This window comes from Natator depressus, chromosome 1 (assembly GCF_965152275.1).
Source record: "Natator depressus isolate rNatDep1 chromosome 1, rNatDep2.hap1, whole genome shotgun sequence".
NCBI classification, from domain to species: domain Eukaryota; kingdom Metazoa; phylum Chordata; order Testudines; family Cheloniidae; genus Natator; species Natator depressus.
Genome location: NC_134234.1, coordinates 278,853,954 through 278,880,640, shown reverse-complemented (window position 1 = coordinate 278,880,640; position 26,687 = coordinate 278,853,954). Strand labels below are relative to the sequence as shown.

Sequence of the window (26,687 nt, the reverse complement as noted above, 5' to 3'; positions counted from 1 at the left end):
GTACAGAGTTTTGGTTAATAATTAAAAAAAATTTTGATGGGTAACATTGAAGAGCATCTTGCAGTACACAAAAATCCCAAGTATGCAATCTCCTCCTTTCCAGCTGCCTGGACCAAGCAATCTTGTGATGAATTGTTTGAAAAAACTGTGTGGTATTAAAAAAAGAGCTCTTCAAATATTAGAGGTTTTTTTTAAAAAACTCTTAAAAAGTTATACTTTAGGCATTAAATGAAGATTGTGCCTTGTACCCTTTAAGATCTACATAAGAGATTTGAAAAAGTTTCATATTAGGTTTTAGCACTACCATAGATTATTGCACTAGAACTTAGTATTTTAAACATCTAGTTTATTTTGCAATATTTATGCTGTCTTTAATTTTTGTATTTTGACTGGGGAGACTAAAAATCTTGTCACTTGTCACTATCTGGTACTAATATGTTGACATAATGTTATTGTGTTCTCAACACAGTAGAGGAATATTTTAAATCCCCACTTACCTCTCAAAAAACTGTTCTCAGTTCAGTTTTAAAAAATGAAAACATTTTTCATATTAATATTTTGGACGCCTATAATCCTGTAATACACACACTTGAAAACCCATTAAGCCTAAAATGTAGGTTTAAGCTACCTAACAGGGCCGTGCGACAGATCCTGTACTCGTTTAAGATTAAGCCTTATACTCTACAATAGGTAGTTAAGCAGTTTTGAATATCTAAATGAAAAGAAAAATTATGTTAAGCTGAAAAAAATTAGATACTCTGTTGGTTTAGACAAAGTTTGGAATTTTAAATGGTGAACTGCAAATATTATTTCTTAAATAAAAGACACTGGTATGTGCTAATGTCCAAAAGGACAAGACTAGAAGAGCATTTGTCCTATTTTTAGTTTAGAAGCTCCTGGGATTTCCTTCCCACCTCTCATCTGAGCTTTCCCAAAGCCATATTCTTTTGATGTTGCAGAAGAAATCCACCTACGAAGTTACAGCCATTACATTACATTAATGTACAAGTGGCCCACAGGACTTTGGGTAAGTGGTTTTTTAAAATTATATACAGTGGCTTTGCAAATAACTTTTAAAAATAATTATTCCAATCCCTTTAGAAATAAAATACTAGAATCACTGTACAAAACCACGCAACTAGATTAATTTTATAATATATACATAATATTATATATGTGTGTGTATATTTTGTACATATAGGGCCGTCAATTAATCGCAGTTAACACAAGCTATAAAGCAAAACAAATGAACTCGATTAAAAAATAGTCGTGATTAATTGCACTGTTAAACAATAATAGAATACCAATTTAAATTTATTATAAATATTTTGGATGTTTTTCTACATTTTCAAATATACTGATTTCAATTACAACACAGAATCATAAGACTAGAAGGGTCCTCAAGAGGTCACCTAATTTAGTCCACTGTACTCATGGCAGGACTAAGTATTATCTATACCATTCCTGACCGGTGTTTGTCTAACCTACTCTTAAAACTCTCTAATGATGGAGATTCCACAACCTCCCTAGAAAATTTATTCCAGTGCTTAACCACGCTGACAGTTAGGAAATTTTTCCTAATGTCCAACCTAAACCTCCCTTGCTACAAGTTACGCCCATTGCTTCTTGTCCTATCCTCGGAGGTTCAGAAGAACAATTCTTCTCCTTCCTCCTTGTAACAAACTTTTATGTGCTTAAAAACTGTTATGTCCCCTCTCCATCTTCTCTTCTCCAGACTAAACAAAGCCAATTCTTTCAATCTTCCCTCATAGGTCATGTTTTCTAGACCTTTAATCATTTTTGTTGCTCTTCTCTGGACTTTCTCCAATTTGTTCACATCTTTCCTGAATGTGGCGCCTAGAACTGGACACAATACCCCAGTTGAGGCCTAATCAGCAAGGAGTAGAGCGGAAGAATTACTTCTCGTGTCTTGCTTACAACACTCCTGCTAATACATCCCAGAATGATGTTCGCTTTTTTGCAACAGCGTTACACTGTTGACTCATATTTAATCTTGTGGTCCACTATGACCCTCAGATCCCGTTCCGCAGTACACCTTCCTAGGCAGTCATTTCCCATTTTTTGTGTGTGCAACTGATTGCTCCTTCCTAACTGGAGTACTTTGCATTTGTGATTATTGAATTTCATCCTATTTACTTCAGACCATTTCTCTAGTTTGTCCAGATCATTTTGAATTTTAATCCTGTCCTCCAACCCCTCCCAGCTTGGTATCGTCCACAAACTTTATAAGTGTACTCTCTATGCCATTATCTAAATCATTAATGAAGATATTGAACAGAACTGGACCCAGAACTGATCCCTGAGGGACCCCATTGGTTATGCCCTTCCCAGCTTGACTGTGAACCACTGAAAACTACTCTCTGGGAACGGTTTCCCAACCAGTTTTGCACCCACCTTATGGTAGCTCCATTTGGTTGCATTTCCCTAGTTTATGAATACAATGTACAGTGCTTAATTTATATTATTAGTTTTTGTTACAAATATTTGCACTGTGAAAAAGAAACAAAATAAACAGTATTTTTCAATTAATCTCATACAAATACTGTAGTGCAATCTCTTTATCATGAAAGTGCAAATTACAAATTATTTTTTTATGGCTGTCAAATCCAGTTAACGAAAGCGATTAACACAAAACAAAATCAATGCATTTTTTTTCCCCACAAGAATTAATCGCACACCTTTGTTCTGACCCTCTTCACATACTGTACTTCATCATTTAGTGGACACTGGCACAGTTCTACTGTGTTCTCATGATCTGGAGTGATTAAATATCAGCAAAAATTAACGGCGCAAAGCAGCAGAAGGTCAGGTCTTTTGAATAGGAAGTTTATTTGTAAAAAACTTCTGGATGGTTCTCTGGATAAAAAGACAGTTATCTGTAGCTGGTTTCAATACCAAGTCTGCAGTACCGCCTATGTGCTTTCGCATCCAGTTCTTGTGCTACAAATAACCCACCAATAGCAAATGAATTCTGCCAGTCACGACAGAGTATGCTTACAGGGTTTCACGATCACTATAAGACCACGGATCAAGCAAAGTACTTGTATGAGGTGAACCGAAAAATATTATTTCGTTTATCATTTTTTACACAGCAAATATTTGTAATAAAAAATAGTACCGTATATACTTGATCAAAAGCCGATTCGTTTATAAGCCGACCCCCCCAAGATGGATAAGTAAAGATGGTAAAAACTGTATGACCCTTTGATAAGCCGACCCTATATTTCAGGGGTTGGCAAACTTCAGCTCCCGGCCCATCAGGGTAAGCCACTGGCGGGTCGGGACATTTTGTTTACCTGGAGTGTTCGCAGGCACAGAGCTCCTCAGTTCCCAGTGGCCGCAGTTTGCCATTCCGAGCCAATGGGAGCTGTGGGAAGTGGCTCCAGGTAAACAAAACGACAACGTATTAGATATTCAATTCAATGATTTCATAGAGTTTAAAATCATCAAATTTTGGTGTAGACCCGTTTATAAGCCGACCCCCGCTCTTTGATGCGTCACTTTTTTACGAAAAATATTCAGCTTATGAACGAGTATATACGGTAATATAAAGTGAGCACTGTACACTTTGTATTATGTGTTGTAACCGAAATCAGTATATTTGAAAATGTAGAAAAACATCCAAAATATTTATAATAAATTAAAATTGGTATTCTATTATTAACAGTGCAATTAAAACTGCAATTAATCACAACTCTTTTTAATCTTGCCATTAATTGCGAGTATTTTTTTTAGTCATTTGACAGCCCATATATATTTTTTGAAAGCTGACCACTTACCAGAGTCCCTACTAGCTATCTGTGATAGGATGACCCTGTCTGGAGCGCCCTCCTGCAGCAGGCCACAGCACAACAGTTGTGTCTGCCTCAGTTTCTCCTTTCAGAGTCCCCATGCCACTCCATGCCAGGCTCTTACCTCAATTCCCTTTCCGCTCCCACCCCCATTTTAGTTCCCTTAGTTTGTATTCCATTATATATGGATATATATTATGTCTTTGTGTACGTGCCATATATGCCACTGATTTTTTTTTCCCCCATGAACACTGTATGTCACTCACAAATGCACTGCCACCCTTTTCATCCAACTCTGCACCTTTCAGGAGTACATAAAGTAACGAAAACAAGAGGGTCATTTAAAATCAGCATTATCTAGATTCCAGAGTCATTCCTGAGAGCTGAGTATATAGTAAGATATCTATTATCATGAGCTGCATCTTTTTAAGTGCCAGTGTTTACAGCCAGAATGAAGTAGCTTTATATGTAGGTGAATTTAAAACAAATTTGAAGGGAAAGTGCTATTTACTTGTCATTACTAGCAAAACAGGAATAGTTTATTTTATAGACACATTCACTACTTACCCAATGGCCCTCCAAAGTAGCCAGAACTTCTTTGCCCAGTTTAATTTTCCCTGATATTTGATTAACACTGTCATTGTTGCCCAAAAATGGCTACAAAACAAAAAAAGAAAAATACTCTAACATTATCTCTCACTAAAAAAATTAGCAAAGTCAAACATTAGGACAAAAACATATAATTACGAAATCTCTGGTGTAACAGCCAAAATTACTTTAAAATAACCCATAGCATGGCTATTTAATCCAAGGGTTAAAGCTGAGCCCATGACATCTTGTTCAGTCATCCCATCATTTCTCAAAAGCTATGCTGAAACAGTTTTATTAACATAAGGACTACTGGTCAAAACATGACATGATCCCTGACTGATCTAAAGAGGGTCGGACAACCCTTGAATTTTACCTGGACAGAGAGAAAGGGTTTTGAGATATTTAAACCAAAGTGTCATCCGTTGGATGAGTCTAACAGCACTGTATCAGTGTGATGGTGCACTGCTAAGGTCAGGGCCCAAGTCCCAGCAAAGGGCCCAATTCCTGACCTTTGGACCCAGAAGAGTATTCTACCTAATGATCAATGTAGATATTAATGATGCTGTTCCTTTTAGTACTACAGTCACTTTGTTGTGATTAGTTTGATTAACATAGCTTGATATACAGCAATTAGCATAAAGAAACTATACATTTTCCAAGAAAAGAGTTAAATCAATACCAACTTTGAAAATCTGAATAGTGACCTGGTAAGAGCTACATCCGTTTTTCTTAATTCCCCTTGTGCCCACATACAGAGCCCTCTTACCTTTAGTTTGAATTCAATTGTTGCACTGTATCCAGTTTTCTCACATGCAATGTTGACAGTTCCCCCAAGCTCTAAAGTCATTGTGCCATAAAGAATTCCTGCAGGAAAACATAACTTGTGTTACATAACATGCAAACAGAATTCCCCTATAATGCCCAGTTGCTTTTTATTGATAACTGAGCAACATACACACCAGCACTAAATTCTTGTAAAAAAAACCAAAACCCTTAGAATGAATGTTTATTGGTGCCAGGTAGAAAAAGGGATAGCCAAGAGAGCCAGTTTATCTTCTCTTCAGGGGATGTCTCCTAATCATGAGTATGTGCAGCCCTTTACTCTGTGGATGCTGGTACATTACATAATATATTTTATATCTGTTTGTCACAGAACTACACAAAAGGTCTTCCCTTTCTGGCATGAAATAAATTTTAAAAAAATCTGGAAAGAAGTGAGACGAGCATAGCTAAGCTTTCCAAAATCCAGCTAACTGGAGCTAATTCTGTTTACACTATTCGGCTACAATGCAACGTTTTACATGGAAGTGGCAGCATTTGGGGCAGACACTTGTCCAGTCTCTGCCAGAGAATATATGTATTGGAATAAACAGCAAATTGGATTAAAATTAGTCCCATTTGAATGTAAGTGTTTTGTACTGTTTCTCATCACCACAACACCCAGCACCTGTCCAAATAGCTTCATAAAAAACACTCACTTCCCAGAGAGTGAAACGATTACAGGCAAATGGACAATAAATAGCCCACTGTACTCATATCATATATACACCCTTGGCTATTAGACTTTTTGACATTCACTAATGGAACACCGACATTTTTAAATTAATTGACAATGTAGCCATGACAAATGGTTCATCCTCAACTATTTTGGGGAGTCTCAAAGGGATCTTTTACTTCCAGCTAGGCAGCTAAACCACCAGTTCAATATTTAAGCTGAAGAACAGCATCCGCTCCCTCCCCCTGCTCCAGTGCTGCACTGCAGTGTATCTTGTGATCACAAGCTCAAGGTCTGGTTTAACAGTGAAAGAATGAAGTGAAATCTGGCTGAATTAAGATGGTGTGTGAGCACATTTTTGTACATATGGTTGGGTAAGAAGTATAATTTCTTATGTTCCCTGATAAGACCAAGTTAAGAAATAAAATCTAGAAGAGGGTAAAAAGCAGAATAGTAATTAGGTACCCCTTTTTGAAAACTGGTTTAAAATATTAAGATCTCCAGGAGGAAGCAATGGTGCAGTTTGATTGGTTTGTTCCTTAAAAAAAAAAATAGGCCCAAGCCCTTGACTTCATTAATTACTTTTACTGCAATTGCAGGTGGCTTTATATATTTTTGTCATTAAAGTCACATGATTTTCTTCAAAATTTACCACAACAAAAATACAGCACTAACTAGGAGCCCCTCCACACAGATTTATTTGCTCTATTAACAGATGTGGAAGCATAGAATTAGAGAACCGTCAATGTTATGCATGAGAGACAAGGTGAATGAGTTAATATCTTTTATTGGACCAACTTCTGCTGCTGAGAGAGAAAGCTTTCGAGCCACAGAGAGCTCTTCGTCAGGTCTGGAAGAACCTGCATATAATAATGTTTTGTGTGTTCAGACAACTTCACTTTAGAGTAGGTTCTCTCTAACTCAAGCCTATCCACAGCTTATGATAACATCTAATTTTGTAACATTTCCACCTTCTGAATAAGGGGAAAAATCTACCTTTACAATGTGCATATGGCATGGTCATTACATAATCTTCTCCCCTATTTAGGAACATTAGTCGACCGTCTCCATCCAATATGGCAGATAATGAATTCCCTGAAAGACAAGGAAACCAAATTACACTATGTATTTTTCAAAGCCAATGGGCAATAGGCAGCATTTCCCAGTAAGTGAGCAATAGATTAGAGAGACTGGGTCATCCTCTGTTGCATTCTGTCCTTATACTGAAGCCCGTATGCTCTAGAGCATCCCCTTTACAAAATATAGCATCTATACCAAAGCCATTAATAGAGCACTTCTATTTGGAAGAAGGAGATGCCAATAAGTGACTTGATTCTTAATGGTTTGTAAATAAAGTTTTTAAAGCACTGTTTCTTTGTTTAAATAATCCTTAGAATTTTAGGCACTCCTTGCATTTATTTAATAAAAACATCTAATTGCATTTCCAACTTTTTATGGATTCCTTGTGTAATAATACAGTAGAACCCAGTTTAACCGAGCCTCCATTATCTGTCACTCCATATTTACCAAACCACTAGCCACCCAGGGCTTGCAGTGGGAGTCCCAGCCACCCATTCTCTGGTTTATCTGGATTTTTGGTTATCCGATCTGGTCCCTATTAGATTGGATAATCGGGTCTCCACTGTATATAAAAAAGCATAAAGAATTTACCATAGAACTTGGATTTGGCCAGGATACTACCACTAAGGCAAAATCCATCCTTTCGGTTGCTGACATAGAAGGCAGATACTGGGGGGTGATGAGACACCTGTTGAATGCAACAAAGTTGAACACAAGCAGTTGAAGTGTTGCAATAATTCTTGTTCTAATAAGGACTCATCTACACTACCGCACGGGGTCAATCTAAGTTATGTAACTTCAGCTGCATGAATAGCATAGCTGAAGTTGATGTACTTAGATCTACTTACCACGGTGTCTTCACAGCTGTAAGTCGACAGCTGACGCTCTCCTGTTGACTCCGTTTACGCTCCTCGTTCTGGTGGAGTACCGGAGTCGACGGGAGAGCGCTCAACGGTTGATTTATCACGTCTAGACTAGACGTGATAAATCGAACCCCGTTGGATCAATCGCAGCCCGCCGATCCGGCGGGTAGTGTAGACAAGCCCTAAGTAAGCTACAGAAAGCACGTATCAAAAGTGCCCATGATTTAAAATCCAAAGAAAGCCATCTATAGGAAATTTTTATAGACAGAAGTCAAGACATATTTAAAGATATACTCTGATCAAACAAAGTCAACATCCTTACTGAATCCAAGATGTAACTAGAAAACTTCAAATGATAGACTATTACAAAAATAAGTGTCTCAAATATTATCTTTAAGAAATCTCTTGTATAACCACCTATGTCTAGTAAAAATCCAGAGTACCATTAAAGATCAAGGTTGCCTGCAGACCTTCCTGTATACTTTTCACGTACTTAGCACTGTTTGTCCCTTGCAAGCACCACTATCCTTTAATAATTAATCTCAAACCCTAGAACACATGAATTGTCTCGCTAGCTGGAAGCATGCATTTGCCTGGTCGGAGTGTCCTAATTCCCAGGTTTTCCACCTCAGCTTGGACCAGAAGTACCATATGCTTGGATTTTCCTGGCCTACTGACTGCAGTTGTTTTACTGCCTCCTCTGCCAAGTTCCAGAGCTAGCTGCCATGTTATTTTTATTTTTCAGAAAGAGAAACTAGTAGACTAGAGGTTACTTAATAGTAGTGTCTCGCTACAGCCCCACTGTAAAAGATGGGTGCCTACCCACATGGCCAAGGAAATATTTTTGAGTAGCAGGTAGGAATATGTGCACAATTCCTCAATCCCAACAGTCCATAGGTCAAGGGTACAAATATACCAGTTCTTCTACCCATCCCTTAGTTCCCCTCTGTGCCTTTAGAAACATTATTTGTGGCTTGGCTCTGAGACAGAGGATCAACATGACAGTATTACATTCACAGACAAAACTTATTGCTGGTGAATAACCCTTTTTCTCCTCCATGATACTGCCGCAGAGCCCCTGTAGGAGACTAACACTGACTTCCCTGAGAAGATGGCCTAAGAAACACTATTATTTGAATGAGTAAAACTTTGTCCCTCCACTCCCAAAATCAGCATCTGCTCTTGATGTAGTGTTCAGACACTTAGTAATTCATGTAGCAGCCATTCCGCTAAGCAAATACACAAAGACATCAAATCATTTCTTAAATACTGGTTCAGATTCAGCAAGATACTGAGCCAGTATTAAGGAGCCCTGGGACTACTCAGAAATGTTAAGTACCTTGCCAAATTGGGGTAACTATGACTACACAGAATATTGTTACAGTAACTCCTCGCTTAACGTTGTAGTTATGTTCCTGAAAAATGCGACTTTACGTGAAACGATGTTAAGTGAATCCAATTTCCCCATAAGAATTAATGTAAATAGGGGGGGTTAGGTTCCAGGGAAAATTTTTTTTTTTAAATTTTTTATATATACATATATATACATATATATATACACACACACACACACACACAAGTTTTAAACAAACAATTTAATACTCGTACACAGCGAGGATGATTGTGAAGTTTGGTTGAGGCAGTGAAGTCAGAGGGTGGGCTATTTCCTAGGGAATACCTTACTGCTAAATGATAAACTAGCAATTGCCTGAGCCCGCAAGGGTTAACTCATTGTTGTTAATGTAGCCTCAGACTCTACAAGGCAGCAGGAATGGATGGAGGGGAGACAGCATGGCAGACAGACACAGAGACACACACCATATGTGTGAGAGAGAAATGCGCATTGCTCCTTTAAGTACACTGACCCCCCTCTAAGTACATTGCCTTTTTAAGTAGATCAGCAAGCTGAGATGGCAGCTGCTGCCAGGAAGCTCCCTCCATCCTGAGCCCTGTCATGTGTCCCCCCGCTCTATGGAAGATGGGGTAAGCAGAATACAGGAGCAGGGGACACCCTGACATTAGCCCCCCCCACCTCCCCGCACAGCAAGCAGGAGGCTCCAGGGAGCAGCTCCAAGGCAGAGGGCAGGAGCAGCACATGGCAGTGGGACAGCAGGAGGGACAGCTGAACTGCTGGCAACTGATAGCCTGCTGGGCAGCTGCTGCACAGGGAACTTAGGGGAGCGAGAAGCTGATAGGGGGGCTGCCGGTCCACCCTGGTTCCAAGCCCCCACCAGCTAGCTCCAACGGGCTGCTCTTCCTGCAAGCAGTGGACAAAGCAGGCAGCTGCCAAACGATGTTATAAGGGAGCATTGCGCAACTTTAAATGAGCATGTTCCCTAATTGGTCATCAACGTAACAATGAAACAACATTAACCAGGACGACTTTAAGTGAGGAGTTACTGTATTTTATCTGTTCAACAAAGCAGAGCAAAAATTAACTAACTGCTGGCATATATTAAAAAGTCAGATTAATAGCAAAACCTATTTTGCCAATACCTGTTCAGCAATATAGAAAGTCTTGCTGTTTGTCCTGGGATGAATCCACATGCAGCGGAAAGTCTCACCAAGTATAGGATTGTATGGTTTCTTTAGTCCCTGAACAGAAACATTGGAGATTTCAATCAGACAATACAATCACAGAAAATGCAAAACAGTTTACAGAAAATGGAATTAGCACTATCAAATGTAAAGGAAAAAAGAGCAGAGGACACTAGAATATACTGTATGAGAGAGAGTCCGACTTTGAAGATAACCCCATGAATTCTGGGGGACAAAGAGTAGAAACAGGTACTCATTAGTACTTCAGCGATCCTTTCTCATTCTGTGTACATCTTATGATGGGGGATAGAGCAGTTGGGCTATTGTGGGAGAACTGGTTTAATCACTCATGTCCTTCTGTCTGAAATTAAGCAGAGGCAAGCTGTGTGTCATTCAATACCCCTCCCATCAGCACTGCTAGAAAGAAGAAGTGCTAAGAGGCAAGTAGGGGGCCAAGTATAAAATACTAAAAATGTTGCTATTTAATCCTGGTTGTAATTTCCTACTGAGATTGATGTTCCTTACTGAAAGCATGACTATCAAGAATATAGGAACTGCCCAATTTAGCTGAAAATGCATATTGCAACATTCATTGCCAAAAATGTGCATTAATGCAGTCCATTTCAACCATGGCTTGAATCCAAATATAAGAGGCAGCTTCATATTTGTATATATTGCTTTTAAAATAATTAAACATTAAGATCATCCTTTAATAGCAGAGGAAGATGCAAAAGGTTACCTTTGGCTTTTTGTAAAATCCTGACAAATACCATTTCACTACTTTCTTCATACGATTGTAAGCATTCTCTTCAAGAGCAGCCCTATGAAACATGACAGAGTTACTGGATTAAAGATAAAATTGAAATAGACACGATAGATCTTCTACCATTATTATCTACTACCAGCATATTATCATTTACACTGATATACATTATAATATATTATCTATTGACCAGAAAATAGATCTTGTAACAAGTTTTTGAATTAGTACACATGGGGAATTTAAAATCACACCTATATTTTAAGTATATATGTTTCAAATAATTTTATCAGATTCACTGGTAACTGAATGGACATAGTTAGAAAGTACTCAGAATAAAGATCAAGAATGTCTTTTGGCATACAGTTGACCAAGAAGCTGCCAAATAAAAAAAAAAAAAAAAAGTCATGCTTCTTAAAGATTTGACAGTATTACCAAGAGACTGCTTCCCAAATATCTCACTGGAAACTTTTCCTACTGTAGATGGGGAGATATTGCTGCTAGTCAGACTAGTGAGGTCCAAGGAGAAAGTTAGCAACACTGAGTCCCAATAAGCTTCTTGAATACAAGAAAATGCTCATTTTATGATCAAAAAGCTTGGTTTGATTCTTGAAATTCAACTAAATATTTTGTTTTCCTTTATGGACTTTTGTTCCTTTCTAATATAGCTTAATACTGTAGACAGACATTGATCCAGACATTGATCCACGGGATGTAATCCCCATTTTAGGATTGTAGGGTGAAGTAGAGCCCTTTTTGTGTTTATTATTAAATATTTGTCAAAACAATAAAGTAACAAAAAAATCTAGTCTTGAGAACAGACTGGAGAACTGTTGGCTCTTGAGAGAATTGTGTGTTTCCCCCACTTAAAAGCCAAAAGTCAAGGGGGAAGCTATTTCTTTTGCAAAACTAATTACGTCCAATTCTGGGCAGAATGGCCATTGCAAAGATATAGTACTTAGGCCCTTGCACCCAAAATCTTATCTGTACAGTTCTCCAATATGGGAAGACTGCTTTAGAAATTCACAGGACTCCAAGTTGAAGTGAAGCATTCCATTTTACGTCCTTCTTATTCCTTTTGGTTCTCAGATAAATCAAGTGAATTCATCTAGGCCAGTGGTTCTCAACCTGCGGCCCACAGGCTGCTTGCGGCCCAATCAGCACAGACCTGTGGCCCATGTGACATCCTCAGGGCCAGACAGGTAGTATTGGATACAGCCCACAATGGTAAATAGGTTGAGGACCACTGATCTAGGCCCTCATATAGCTAACAAAACACTTTAATTGGACTACTTAAATGGTATTGTTTTGTAGATAGTTAGGAAATTTAATTCCCTTTGCCTTCACTAACTGGCTCTTAACTTCTTCAAGCATAGGAAAACCGAAGTTTCCAAAGGTTCCTATCCTATGTTTCTAGTAGCACTGACAAGCACATTTCTCTGTCAGAGTTATCATAAATTTCTGACCAGGAAAATTTGCCTTTGAGATATATTTTATGAGTTTTAGGAAGTAATAAGCCAAGGAAATCCCACAATACGGCGTTTAATACATTGTTAGATGAGCATTCAGACATTCAGCATTCTCTGCTTCAGTTTAACCGGGATGGATAGAAAACCTTGCAAAGTCATTTCACTATTTAATAAAATTTATTTTTAAAGTGAAAAGAATTAACTCACTCAGACAAGAAGTCTGCATGATAGTAGTAATCAGAGAGTTTGTCCAAGAAAGAACGAGGTTCCAAGATAAACGTAGGCAGTACAACCTTGGAGAGGTCCATTCCTGGACGGACTTGTTTCAACAGCATCCAGATCAGGCTTTTGTTCTCCTCTGACACTGTTTCAGTTTGACAAGCCTCCCCTGCCTTCCACCAGGAAAAAATGTTGATGAAAAAGTAGAAACACAGTAACAGTTCAACATATCCTATGAAAAAAACTACACACATTTAGGACAAATAATAAGTTAGGTTTAAGATACATGGTAGCTAACCAACTACCTGCAGGAGTATGGGAACTACCCCCGTTAGAGGCATTCTGAGAAGTTTAATATATGCTACCTGATTAACACAGCATATCAGATATGCTATCTAGAAATTTTTTTAGAAATTGGGTTTGCAACAATAATTATATTACTTTTTATATCAAGAGAGCCGTCTAGATGGGACCATAGTCAGAAGCCTGTTCCTTTCCCAGCCATCAACTATATGTTTCCCTTTTCTCTCACATGCGGTGAATGTGCCAGCTAGGGGGCATTGGTTACATTAATCAATTTCTCATTTTGAATGTTGCAGAAGAATCTGCCCATTTCACCCTCACCTCTACCCTTTGATATGTCCAGCACTCTTCCATATGCCTCCCTTCCTCTAGCAGCAGCAAGAGGATGCTTTCTCTCCCATCTACACATCTCCAGAAGACACTCTGCTAGACTAGGAGAAGAAAAGGGAGATATTTCCCTTTTCAAGAGTTTCAAGAAATGAAAAACAGGATTTTAGAAGAAGCTACCTTATTTCCAATTAAAAAAACAAAAACAAAAAAAAACTAGTTGCGGTTTTTGTCTAAAAAAAGTTCAAACATCTTTGGAGCAGAAATCGGTAACTGCAGCATTAAGGTAGGCTACAAATTATTATCTGACATCTTGTTCATTCCCTGCTGCTGCTTAAAAAAAAAAAAAGTCTCTAGCAGTGAACAGTCACAAGAGAGGCTCAAACAAGTCAAATTCAGTGTTACCATTTCAAATAGCACTGGTGATTTTTTTTATGGTGACTGCTACTTTTTAATCACACAGATGCTCAGGACATCACAGACAGGTGGAGCTTTGCCATGCAGAAGGTACGTCAGAGTCGTTGTGAAGATCAACTTAACAAATTTGTTAAATGATAAAAGGCAATGAAAGCAATCTCTGAGCCCTGAAAATCTTGTGACTACTGGCCTCTCTGATTAAGAGGGAAACTAGAATGTGAAGAAGCCTCTTAACTTCATTTAATAACACAGTTTCTTGCCCTTTTCCTTGAGAAGAGAGCCTTGAAACCAAGCTAATGTAATCCAATCACTAATAATGAAAGGACAAGCAGCTGGACTCCACTTCTGCTGCAGGAGGCACTTTCTATGTAAAATCAGTCCCTTAAGTTTGGGGAGTATTCCAAAGAATCATCTCAGTAGCTTTTGCCCAAAGTCCCTTGCTCAGCCACATGACTAGTGGTGAACAGGAATCTATTAAATATAGGGGCATGAGGGGGAGTAGTCACACTTTCACAAGTCTCCTTAAAGTACTAAATCCTACACTGCAAGGCAACTTTCCAATGACATTCAATTTGACTTCTAAAACTCTTAAGTCAATTTGCTATCTGGAAATAAGATGACTACTACTAAGAGTACATTATTTACCTCTCCAAGTTCTTCATGAATCTGTTCCATATAGGTAGTTTCCCTGATAAGATCAACAGGTTCTGGATCAACATAAGAGTCATCCTGTCGCTCTGATGTGTCAGTGTCACTTTCTTCACTTTTCCCTAGGCCATCATTATCAGACTCGTCATGATCGTGATCATTTTCCTTATCAGATTTGTCTGAGTACACGTCTTGATCTTTAAAGTGATGCCTTTCAATTTCACTATAATTTAATCTACAACAAACAAACAAAAGATGAATCTAAAATGTGATTGTCCTGCTCCTTCAAATTGTGCACCACTATGAATAACATCCTCAAACCAAGAACTTACCTAATGCAGGACATTTGTAGGATACATACATAGGCACATATAAAGGTAGATCTATGGTCCAGTTAGCTTACATACTGCATTTCAGAAGTGTCAAGTGGTGCAGTAGCTACTGCATAACTTTAAAAGAAAGGCCAAAGGAAGATTTTTGCAGAATTCTATGAAATGCCATCTCAATAATGTTTCTCTGTGTAATAGCTGGGTGTCCAGTTGGAGGCAGATCATACATATTGGTTGAAAGGAGTCAGTAGAGTGAGGAGAGTACATGTTCCAAGAGTTCTCACGGGCTTATTTGATAATCTGTACACACACACAATGGATTGGGCCATGAACCAAGGACTGACACAACAGGCTTCTTCCTCCTCCTCCCAGTTTCACCCTAATCTCAAGGGATCCCCTCAGAGGCAACAGTGCTGTATTTCTCCAGATGCAGGTCTTCACCCACTCCCCTGCATTAATGATATAATGTTCAGCATCCTGCACTGGGGAGGTGAGCAACATGATCCTCCCACAAAAGGAAGGTAAGGGAGCAGAATCCTCATGCACACTTCCTGGAGTAGATGGCAGAATTCTAACATCCTGCTCCAGGGTGCACATATGGTGGCATCTTTCTCAGGTTAGAGTTCTGATTCATGTGGCGGAAACGAAAAAAAATTTGGGGATAAATGATAAGAAAATTATGGAAAAAACTGTTACCTACCTTCCGTAACTGTTGTTCTTCAAGATGTGTTGGTCACATCCATTCCATTGTAGGTGTGCATGTGTGCGCCCACGTGCACGATTGGAAATTTTTGCCTTAGTAGCCTGTAGGGTTGGCTGTGGCGCCCCCTTGAGTGCTGTGCTCATGCGTTGGTATATTAGACACTGTCAGCCCTACGGCCTCTCAGTTCCTTCTTGCCGGCAACTCCGACAGAGGGGCAGGAGGGCAGGTAATGGAATGGACAACATGAGCAACACATCTCGAAGAACAACAGTTATGAAAGGTAGGTAACTGTTTTTTCTTCGAGTGCTTTCCCTAGATTCCATTCTAGGTGACTCACAAGCAGTGTCCATGGAGGTGGGCTAAGAGTTCATGGATGTGCAACTTGCCACACTGCTCTGCCAAAGCCAGCGTCGTCTTGAGCTTGCTGGGTAAGTGCATAATGAGACGAGAATGTGTGGACAGATGACCAGGTAGCAGCTCTACAGATCTCTTGGATAGGCCCTTGTACCAGGAAGGCCGCTGATGACGCTTGCGCTCTAGTCGAGTGTGCCGTCACGATTGCCGGTGAAGGCACTTTTGCCAGCTCGTAGCAGCAGTGGATGCAAGCCGTGATCCAGGACAAAATCCTTTGAGCAGACACTGAGCGACCTTTCATCCTGCTGCCACCACAATGAACAGCTGCGTTGACTTGCGAAACGGCTTGTCCTGTTGATGTAGAAGGCCAGCACCTCCTGACATTCAGGGTGTGCAACCTGTGTTCCTATTCTGATTTATGAGGCTTCAGGAAGAAGACAGGTAAGTATATGTCCTGGCTGGTATGAAACAGGGAAACTACCTTGGGCAGGAATGCTGAATGTGGCCACAGCTGGTCTTATCCTTGTAGGATACTGTATAGGGCAGTTCTGAAGTAAGCATCCTGATCTCAGACACCCCGCAGGCAGACGTTACTGCAACCAAGAATGAAACTTTCCAGAAGAGAAGAAAAAGAGAGCAGGAACCCAGAGGCTCGAAGGGAGGCCCCATGAGACTTGACAGCATGAGATTCAGGTCCTAGGGAAGGACAGGATCCTGGACAAGCGGGTAGAGACATTCCAGACATTTCAAGAACCGGGCTGTCATGTCGTGACCTAAGACCGACGACCAGCCTTGGAGTGGTGGGTGGAAAGCTGAAATAGCAACCAGGTGGACCCTGATCGATGACAGGGGCAATCCCTGGAGTTTGAGGTGCAAAAGATAATCCAGGATCACCTGCAGCGAGGCCTGCTCAGTCCGGATACGTTGTTTGGAAGCCCAGCATGTGAACCTTTTCCATTTGGCCAGGTAAGTCACTCTGGTGGAGGGCTTTCGGCTACTGAACAGGACCTGTTGAACCCAGGCCGAGCATTCCCGTTCTTCTGCCTTCAGCCATGGAGGAGCCAAGCTGTCAAGTGCAATGCCGCCAGTTTCGAGTGCAGAAGACTACCGTGATTCTGGGACAGAAGGTTGGGGCAGCTACCGAAAGATCCAGCAGCATGCCAAACCAGTGCTGTTGAGGCCACATGGGGTCTATCAGGATAATCTTCACCCTGTCCTGTTTGATCTCCACAAGGACTCTGTGGATCAATGGCACTGGCAGGAAGGTGTACATCAGGGCCCCTGATCATGGGAGCAGAAAAGTGTCTGACAGGGAGCCCCTGTCCATCCTCCGGATTGAACAGAACATGTGGCATTGCCTGTTCTGATGGGATGTGAACAAGACCACCTTGGGAGTCCCCCAGCTCTGGAAGATCATACTGACCACCTCTGGATGGAGCAACCACTCTTGGTGAGACAAGAAGGTCCTGATGAGGTGATCTGCTAACACGTTCCCGGTCCTGGGTAGACGTGTGGCTAATCAGAAGAATGGCTCGCTGCACGCAGAAGTCCCAAAAGTGGAGAGCTTCTTGGCAAAAGGCTGATGATCAGGCTCCGTCCTGCCTGCTGATGTAATACATCGCGGCGGCATTGTCCGTTAGGACCTGCACCACCTTGCCCCGCAGCTTGGGCAAGAAAGCCTGGCAGGCCAGGTGAACTGCTTTGAGCTCCCCGACATTGACATGGAGGGCCAGATCATCCCACAGCCAGCGGCTTTGCGTGCTGGGCTCACCCAGGTGGGCTCCCCAGCCCAAGTCCGAAGCATCAGAGACCAGGGGCAGCAATCGGGCTGGGGCCCCGAAAGGCACTCCCTCCAACACCGACCTGGGGTCTGACCACTAATCTAGGGATGACCGGATGTGATCGGGCACCCTGACTACCTGGTCTAGGTCATGCCTGTTGGGGATGTAGACCTACGCCAGCCACACTTGCAGAGGCCAGAGATGGAGCCAGGCATGCCTGATCATGTATGTACATATGGCCATTTGGCCCAACAACCGCAGGTAAGCGTGAGTAGTGGTGAGCAGGTGGTTCTTCACATGGGAGATCAGGTCTGACGTGGTCTGAAAACATGCCTCCGGAAGGAAGGATCTGGCTCACGTGGAGTCATGAACCGCCCCAATGAATTCTATTTGTTGGACCGGCCTTAAGGTGGATTTTTTCTAATTTATTAATAGGCCCAGGTTGTGGCAGGTGGAACGCACCAAATCGAGGCTCCTCTGCACTTGTTCCCAAGACCTGCCCTTGATGAGCCAATCACTGAGATACGGGAAGACCTGGACTCCTCAACGCCTCAGGTAAGTGGCCACTAATGCCATATATTTTGTGAATACCCTTGGGGCCGATGAGAGGCCAGAGGGCAGCACTGTGAATTGGAAATGGCGTCCGCCCACTATGAAACGGAGGAAATGTCTGTGACCTTGGAATATGGAAATAAGCATCCTTCAAGTTGAGAGTGGCATACCAGTCTCCCAGATCCAGGGACAGAATGATGGAGTCCAGGGAGACCATGCAAAACTTCAACTTCTTGAGAGATGTGTTGAGGTGTTGCAGTCCAGAATGGGTCTGAGGCCCCCTTTTTGCTTTTGGGATTAGGAAGTCGTGGGAGTGGAACCCTTTTCCTTCCATGTCCCGAGGGAGCTCCTCCACCGTCCCCAGGTGCAGGAGGTTCTCAATCTCTTCAATGAGGAGTTGCTCGTGAGCAGGGTCCCTGAAGAGGGATGGGAAAGAGGGGAGGTGAGAGGGAGGGGCGGACGAAAATGTCAGGGTGTAGCCTTGTGACAGTATCTGTAACACCCAGCGATCCGAGGTGACCCGCGACCAGGCCGAACAGTAGGGATGAAGACGGTCGAGTAAAGGATAGCGTGGATCCTGGGAGCTGACTGGGGCATCGCTCTCAAGTGCACGATCAAAAGGAGTGCTTCTGGCCCCCGGGATGCTTTGCCAAGCTGGACTGCGCAGGTGAGTAGAAGGAGGAAGGGTGGCGGCAACTGAAACTCATGTCCCTATCCCTTCTCCTTGCAGACCCCTGACGAGGCTGCCAAGGCCTTGGTGGCAGGGGTGGCTAGAACGGCTTCTGTGCAGACTACTGCGTACGCATGCCCAGTAAGCGAAGGGTGGCTCAAGTGTTCTTTATTCCATGCAGCCTCGCATCCATCTGTTCTGAAAAGAGACCAGTCCCATCCAATTGGAGGTCCTGGATCGAGGTCTGCATCTCTTGGGAGAGGCCGGAGGTCTGAAGCCAGGAGCTGCACCTCATAACCACCGTGACCACCCTAGCTGCCGAGTCCGCCGTGTTCCATGGCATTTGGAAGGAGCACCTAACCACTACGGTGCCGTCCTCTACCAGGGTACTGAATTCTTGGGCCTAACCCCACAGAAGGGGCTCCTTGAATTTATGGAGGGAGTCCCATAAGTTACAACTGTATCTGCTCAACAGGACCCGATGGTTCGCCACCCGGAATTGCAGGCTGGCAGTCAAATTTTCCTCCCCAACAGGTCCAGTCTCTTGGCCTCTTGTCTTTTTCGTTGGCTGCAAAGACAACCAACGAGCACAGAGGTGGGTGGATATAAAGGTACTCAAACCCTTTGGCTGGGACAAAGTACTTCTTTTTGGCCCTTTTGGAGGTGGGAGGGCTGGACGACGGGGTTTGCCAGAAGGCCTTGGAAATGTTGAGGACTCCGTCATGCACTGGTAGTGCAACATGGGCAGGGGTAGAGGCTGAGAGGACGTTAAACAAGATGTCTGCCTGCTCAGCCATCTCCTCCACCTCTAGGCCCAAGTTCTCAGTCGCCTATCGAAGCAAGGCCTGGTGTTCTTTAAAGTTGTTCAGTGGGCTGGCCCTCGAGGGTCCCGCGACCACCTTGTCCTAGGATGAAGATGACGACTGTACCACCAGCGGAAATCCTGGGGCATCATCCCCAATGCGGGGAGAGAGGTTTAGGGGTGGGTGCAGTGTCCTCTACCCCAGCCTCTGAGTACGACCCATGCACCAAGCCCAATGCCATCGGTATCGCCAACTGTTGCACTGAGGCAGCGGCAGATGAGCAGTGCAAAGGAGTCATTGTCATGACCGGCATGCCCCACGAGCTCCAATAAGGCTGATATACTGGCCACTGGCCGTGTGGCCAAGGTGGCGCCATCCATGTCCACACAGCCTCACATGCCCAATTGTTCCGGTGGAGTCTGGGTGAGGGGCTGAACTGCCCTTCCGTGCCAGAGGAATCCCCTTCCGGTGACCACGGTGGGGCTGTCGATGCCTACATCTGGCCACTGACCATCACTGCCAGAGACTGGTGCCCGGAGTGAGAGGATCGGCGCTGGTATCGAGGGGACTGGTGCCGGGGGGACCATAGTCAAGACGGGAAGCGCTCCCATGGGACAGGCAACCGAGATATGCGCCGAGAGGATGACCGGTAGGAAGGCAAACGGTGCCGGCGGTACAGAGACCAGTGTCTTCCCCTAGGCTATCTGCATCGAGACACCGGGGACCACAATTGTGGTGCCTGAGGTGAGCCCCAGAGGAAGTGGGCTGCAAGTCTGGAGATCTGCAGCGTGGAGGTGGAGCACTGTCTTATCTCAAGAGAATCGGTGGCACTCCACTGCCCCCCGAGGGGTCTTAGCAGCTGGCCTGCTCTTGAAGGGAGCCTCTGCTGTTTCTTGCGGCACGTGCAGTGCCAGCGGCACAGGCAGAGGCCTCTGTTCTCTTGGCACTGGGGGAGCTGCTGGGAAGGCACTGATGCCATCAGGAGTTTGGGTCTCTTACTGCTTCCGGGAGTCGGTGGTGGACCCTTCAAGGGGCTAAGGGCCCCAACCGGGGAGGCACATACAAGTGGCTCCAGAGTGGCCAGGTGGCCTGGGTCCTTTCCCCAATGATCTATGGCCCTTCTTGCCCAGTGCTAGGGAGCTGTGCTTCCTTGTTTTCTTTTTGGGCACCGGCAACAGGGAGCGGTGCCGGGTGGAGTCTGGTGCCGGGGGTGCACTGTGCACCGAGGCCAAGGTACTTGTCGAGTCTTAGAGGGACAGCTCGGAAACTGGATGAAGGGCAGCCTCCATAAGGAGAGCCCGCAAGTGAATATCTCGCTCCTTCGGAGTCCTGAGTCAAAAATTTTTACAAATACGACACTTGTCCTTCACATGTGATTCTCCCAAATACTTGAGGCAGCTGCTATGGGCATAACTTACAGACATAGGCCTGTTACAATCCGCGCAGGGCATGCCCCACCTGGGGCAACGTCCCCACTGGGACTCTAACTTCTAACTACACTTAACAACTACTAGAAACAAACTATTTACAGGTCCCTAAGCCTTGAAGTCAGAAGAGACGAAACTGCTAGCCCTTGCTATGCAAGGAAAGGAGCTCTGACTAATCACCATGGGCGATAAGAAGTCACAGAGAGGGCATAGGGCCATCAGTGCCTAATATACCAACGCATGGGCGCGCAGCACTCAAGGGGGCGCCACAGCCGACCCTACGGATACTGCTAAGGCAAAAATCTCCGACAGCTGTGTGGGTGGGCACATGCACACCTAGAATGGAATCTAGATGAGCAAGCACTTGAAGAAGCCATGATTTCCATAAACACCATTACCATGTGTCACTTGTGGAGTTAGGAAGATGGGGGTGTATGGAGAAGTTGACAATCCAGGGTCACTTGCAGGTCTTAAGCTCCACAGAGTTCCTTGGTTCCCAGTGCCCTGCAGGACCCTCAGCTCACTTAGTCTAGGGTCCCTATGCATGTGAAATATTTCAAAGTTTTAAAACCTTGAGGAAATGCCCAGACAAAAATCTTCATTAAGCCAGAGTAGGGTTGAAAGCACATCAGTAACTTAAGGGTTAAAAACCTTACAAGAATATTGTAGTTAAACAAAAAAAAACAAGCAACAGAAAACTAAGAAATACAGAGTTAAGGTTAAACTTAAAGAAATTCGAACACTGGAAAGTCTGGAAATTCCCAAGGGGAAAAAACCTGATACAAGCACATGCTAGTAAACAAATCCTGTCAGAAAATAAAAGCATCAGGTGAAGATTCTCTGAACAAAAGTATCAATTATGCAAAAGCTCGTTCACTTAGCAGAGAAACTCCCTCTGCTGTAAATATGAATGCAACCATCATGTAGGGGAAGAAGTCATAAAGCTGAGATTTTATTCCTGTATCTGCAGATAGGAGTTCTACCCAAAATGGGGATTATTAGCATGTACCACATGGACTTGGAGAAAAGGGGAGTTTTAATACTTTTCTAACATACCTTTTTATTTAGGTGAAAATGAATACCCTTCTGTTATCACTGCCTCCTCTCAGTGTGTCACAGCACCCCAGCATCCATTCTGATAGACATTACACCAACTACTAAAGATTATTTGGAAACCAAACTCAAACTTGAGACAGGCTTTGGTTACTAATATCCTTCTATTTTGAGTGTGATGTCACTAGCAGAGTGCATACTGGGACATCACACTGAGCAGGAGCCAAAAGGCCCTAAGAGGAAGATATTAGAAATGTGCTTAAATGAGTCTTCAATGTGTTTACTTTGGATCAGCAAATTAGACCATTACAGTTTTAATGCTCTAAACTGGAAACAAATATTTAAAAAATAGAAAATTGTTGTCAAAAGACAAGCATTACTTATATACAAATAAAGAGTACCTGTGTGCCAAAATTCTACAGGATACACTTTTGAGGAAGGAATTTATGCATGTGTTACAAGATTAAAAGACTAAAATACATTTTAAAAATATGGCACATAGAAAAGGAAGCAAGCAAGAAGATGAGAAACCAAAGAGATCTCAAAAGGTAATATTTTTAGACTAACTCCAGGAAAGAGTTAACACTGATTGATAATGAATGTATTCTTGGTTGTCAATATAAGCTTTTTGACTGCTTAGGTAGCTACAATAAAGTTTACACTTAGAAATGAAGATTCCAGAAGTGAGATGACATTCTGGACAACAGAAATAAAGTGCAGTCACAGTTGAGAGCAATCTTGCTCAAGTATCCTTCTCCAATGTATGTGTTCTGGGCATGCCTACTATATACTCACAAAACACATATATTAGAGTTCCAGTGCTCAGAGTTCTTCCAGCTTTATATGTGTATCCCCTATCAACCAGATATATGATGAAAAAAAATCAGAGAAAAATAATTCAAAAATAAATTTTACAGTAAGGCCCAGATTTTTGAAGGTATTTAGGCCTTGTTATGTTCAGCATTGCAATCTCTTAACTGACTTAGGAACCTAAGCCTCATTTTCAAAAGGGGTTTAGGTGCTTAGGTGCCTAAATCCCACAAATACCTTTTAAAAACCTCGGCCTAAATCACTTTCAAAAATCAGTTAGGTGTTGCAACACTGAGTGCAACAATGCTTAAATACCTTTAAAAATCTGGGCCTAAATTCTTTTGAAGCAGACTCCGGCCATGCCCTCCTTTGAGTTCTGTACAAGACTTAAGATTGTCCATGTTCAAAAATAGGAGCATTGCTGTTTGGAAATACCACTGATCTATTCTGGTTGTTTAAGAATATATTTCCAACCAGTTTATCATATCATCTTATTGGAATCTTTGTCCCAAAGCATCTTCAGCCCTGAATCATGTCTAGGAAGTTATTGCAGGAGAGTGGGGTGGCGGGAGGTATTTTTTCATGCTTTGTGTGTATAAAAAGATCTTCTACACCTTCCACAGTATGCATCCGATGAAGTGAGCTGTAGCTCACGAAAGCTTATGCTCAAATAAATTGGTTAGTCTCTAAGGTGCCACAAGTACTCCTTTTCTTTTTGCGAATACAGACTAACACGGCTGTTACTCTGAAACCTGCACACTGAGTGTTAGGCAAAATTTCTCATGTTGCCTCCATTGGTTTTTGGCACAGAGAAGGGTGGATGGCTCCAACGGTGAGATTTCAGTTTTTGTACTGAATCATTCAATTTTGAAAATGAGGGTATATATCAGTCTGGTCACCGAAAAAGTTGAGTGTCGGTCAAAGTGTATCAATGACTTTATTATACTGTTGTTCAAATTACCACCCATAGTACAAAAGCCAAAATCTAGCAATTTATGTCAGATGAATTAAACTTTTGACCTTCACATGAAGCAACCCAAAGGGTTGTGAGAGGGCTCCAAGAGGGATTAAACTGCAATACTTTAGCGATTGGAGTCCACATTTACTGCCTATTTTTGAACACGGGACTGTGTGCATTTTGGAGAAAATGAAGCAAGTTTTCTAGAAAACAATGGATGTGAGAAACTTGGTCAAAGGAAATGAAGGTTCCTTACTTGTAACCAGAGTTCTTCGGGATGCCTCTGCATATTCACACTTACTTGTGCTGTGCCGCCTTGTGGTACCTTGCAGTAGAACCATCTTCTAGCAATACCATCTAGAGCACTCCTGCGCCCCAGCCCTCATTATCACGCTGCACCCAGGGTGAGACTACATAGGAGCGGAGCACCCTTACCACCTCAATTCCTCCCACTGCAAAGCCAGAGACTCACAAAAATAAGTACTCAGAGGGGAAGGCATGTGGGAAGCGTGAATATACAGAGCCATCTCAAAGAACTCCAGTTACTGAAAAGTAACCTCAGTTTTCTTCTTCAAGTGGCTTTGCATATTCCCCACCTATGGGATAGATTGATCAGCAGTTCTGAATCTAATCTGGAGGCAGCAACAGAGTCCTACTTCAATAGAGACTGAAGCACCGCTTTGCCAAATCCAGAGCATAGTGCTTAGTGATAGTCTGCACTGAAGTCCAGCTTGCAGATTTGCAAATTTCGTCAACTGGCATCTGCCTAAGATAGGCAAATGAAGAAGCCGCAGCTCCTGTGAAATGTGGTCAAATCACAGCAGGCACTGGAATTTTTACTAGTATGTAGCATTCAGCACTACATTGTGTAATCCACTGAGAAACAGTCTGGGAAGAAATCATATACCCCATTTGTTTTTTTAGCACAAGACACAAACAAGCTAGGATTTATGAAAACTTTTAGTCTTGTCCAAGTAATGGGCGAGAGACCTTTGGGCATCCAAAGTACGTAGGACAGCATCTCCTTTCTTAGAGTGCAACCTATGGAAAAGAACTGGCAAATTAATGTGGAAAATCAGACACAACCTTAGTTAAGAATCTGAGATCAGGTCTGAGAACTACCTTGTCCTTAGGGAAAGAAGTGAAAAGCGGATCAGCCATAAGGGCATTCAGTTCACTCACTCTCCTTGTGATGGCAATAATGAAACCCGTATTGATAGATAAGTAGTAGAAAAAGCAATAAGCCAAGGGTTTGAAAGGTTTCGCCAGCATGGCCAACACCAAAATGAAGTCCCAAGAAGGGACAGGATCCCAATGGGGATACACATTTGATAAAGCTTTCATAAATCTTTTAATCAAACAATGAACAAACAGTGATATATCAACTAGATTGTGATACACAGAGATGGCTGCCAAGTCAACTTTTAACAGTGAGTTAGATAACCCATGATTCTTTCAGTATTCCAGATCACAAGACATAGAAGCTGATATGGGGGAGACAGAATCTCCCTTCAGCCATGCCTCAAATCTGGATCACATTAGACATTAACAGTTTCTAGTGGATTGTTTTCTACAATTAACTAGTATATCCTGCAGATGAAGAATATGGATTGCTCAGGAGCAGACAGAGTCAAAGTCCAATCGCCCACTCCATCAGGTGAAGAGTCCGGATGAAAGCTCCTGCCCTCCGGGTAGGACAGTAGATCTGGAGATCAAGGAAGACACACAAAAACTCCACCACTCGGTGGAAGGAGATTGGTAAACAACTGCTGAAATGGCCAACTGGCGCAATTAGTATCGTCCTCGCTACTGTCTCGATCAATAGAAAAGCAGGAAAAAACATTCATCAAGCCTTTCCCCCCAGTGGAGAAAGAAGGCATCCAACTGGGACCGTCTGTCCTTGCCCACTCTGGAACAAAAAAGGAAACAATTTTTGTTGACTTTTGTTGTGAATAGTTCCACATCTGGTTGACTCCAGCTGGAGAATACAGTATGAACCAACTGAGCCTTCACGGACCATTTGTGAATCATTGGCTAAGATGATCTGCTGTTCCCTGCTACATGTAAAGAGACAGACTAGTGCCATGATGAATACACGAATCCCATCGATTTATTGCCTTTCCACGCAGGAGAAAGGATCCTTGTTGATGTAATACATCACTGATGTACTGTCCATCACTACCTGCATAATGGAACAATCTGAGAGCCAGAAGAACAGTTCTTAATTTCAATATGCAAATGTGCAGGATTCTCTGCTAAAAAGACGAGTGCCCTTGAACTGTGAAATGGTTCAGATACACCCTCCCCATATCCCCAGCCCTTCGTTGATATGTCTGAAGTCACTATCCAGGTTGGACCCATACACCCCTGAGCACATTTGTTCTTACTGACCACCAGTCTTGGGACACTATCATCATCTAAGGCATGGGTATCAACAACTGAAGACTGTCAGTCTCAATTTGGTCTGTAGACGAAGGCATCTACTGCCGCATAGATCTCATTCTCAGACAGATCTCATTCTCAAACAGGCAAACAGAGTTACATAGTAGACCCATGAAGAACTTTACTCTCTGGATCTTTAACAAATACTGGCTTGTTTTGACAAATCTATACTCTGGCAGAAAAGCTCTCCCCTCTATGGAGTCTAGTATAGCGCCTATAAAAGGGATCCTTTGTGAAGGGCAGAAAATTGACTTTGGGTGGAGAAAGAGCCCTAAAATCTGAA

General features: G+C 42.5%; 1 protein-coding gene across 8 annotated transcripts in view; it reads right to left on the bottom strand.

The window, feature by feature from the left end:
- OSBPL8 (oxysterol binding protein like 8) overlaps positions 1-26,687 on the bottom strand; it is a 193,954-nt gene that overhangs the window by 12,361 nt on the left and 154,906 nt on the right. For all 8 annotated transcript variants that reach the window (XM_074942004.1, XM_074942007.1, XM_074942008.1 and 5 more), the window contains 8 exons: positions 14,520-14,757; positions 12,816-13,000; positions 11,119-11,200; positions 10,338-10,436; positions 7,570-7,666; positions 6,895-6,993; positions 5,170-5,267; positions 4,380-4,469 (listed from right to left, as the gene is read on the bottom strand). In XM_074942004.1, coding sequence (XP_074798105.1) covers positions 4,380-4,469; positions 5,170-5,267; positions 6,895-6,993; positions 7,570-7,666; positions 10,338-10,436; positions 11,119-11,200; positions 12,816-13,000; positions 14,520-14,757 — 988 coding nt within the window. The remainder of the gene's footprint in view (positions 1-4,379; positions 4,470-5,169; positions 5,268-6,894; positions 6,994-7,569; positions 7,667-10,337; positions 10,437-11,118; positions 11,201-12,815; positions 13,001-14,519; positions 14,758-26,687) is intronic.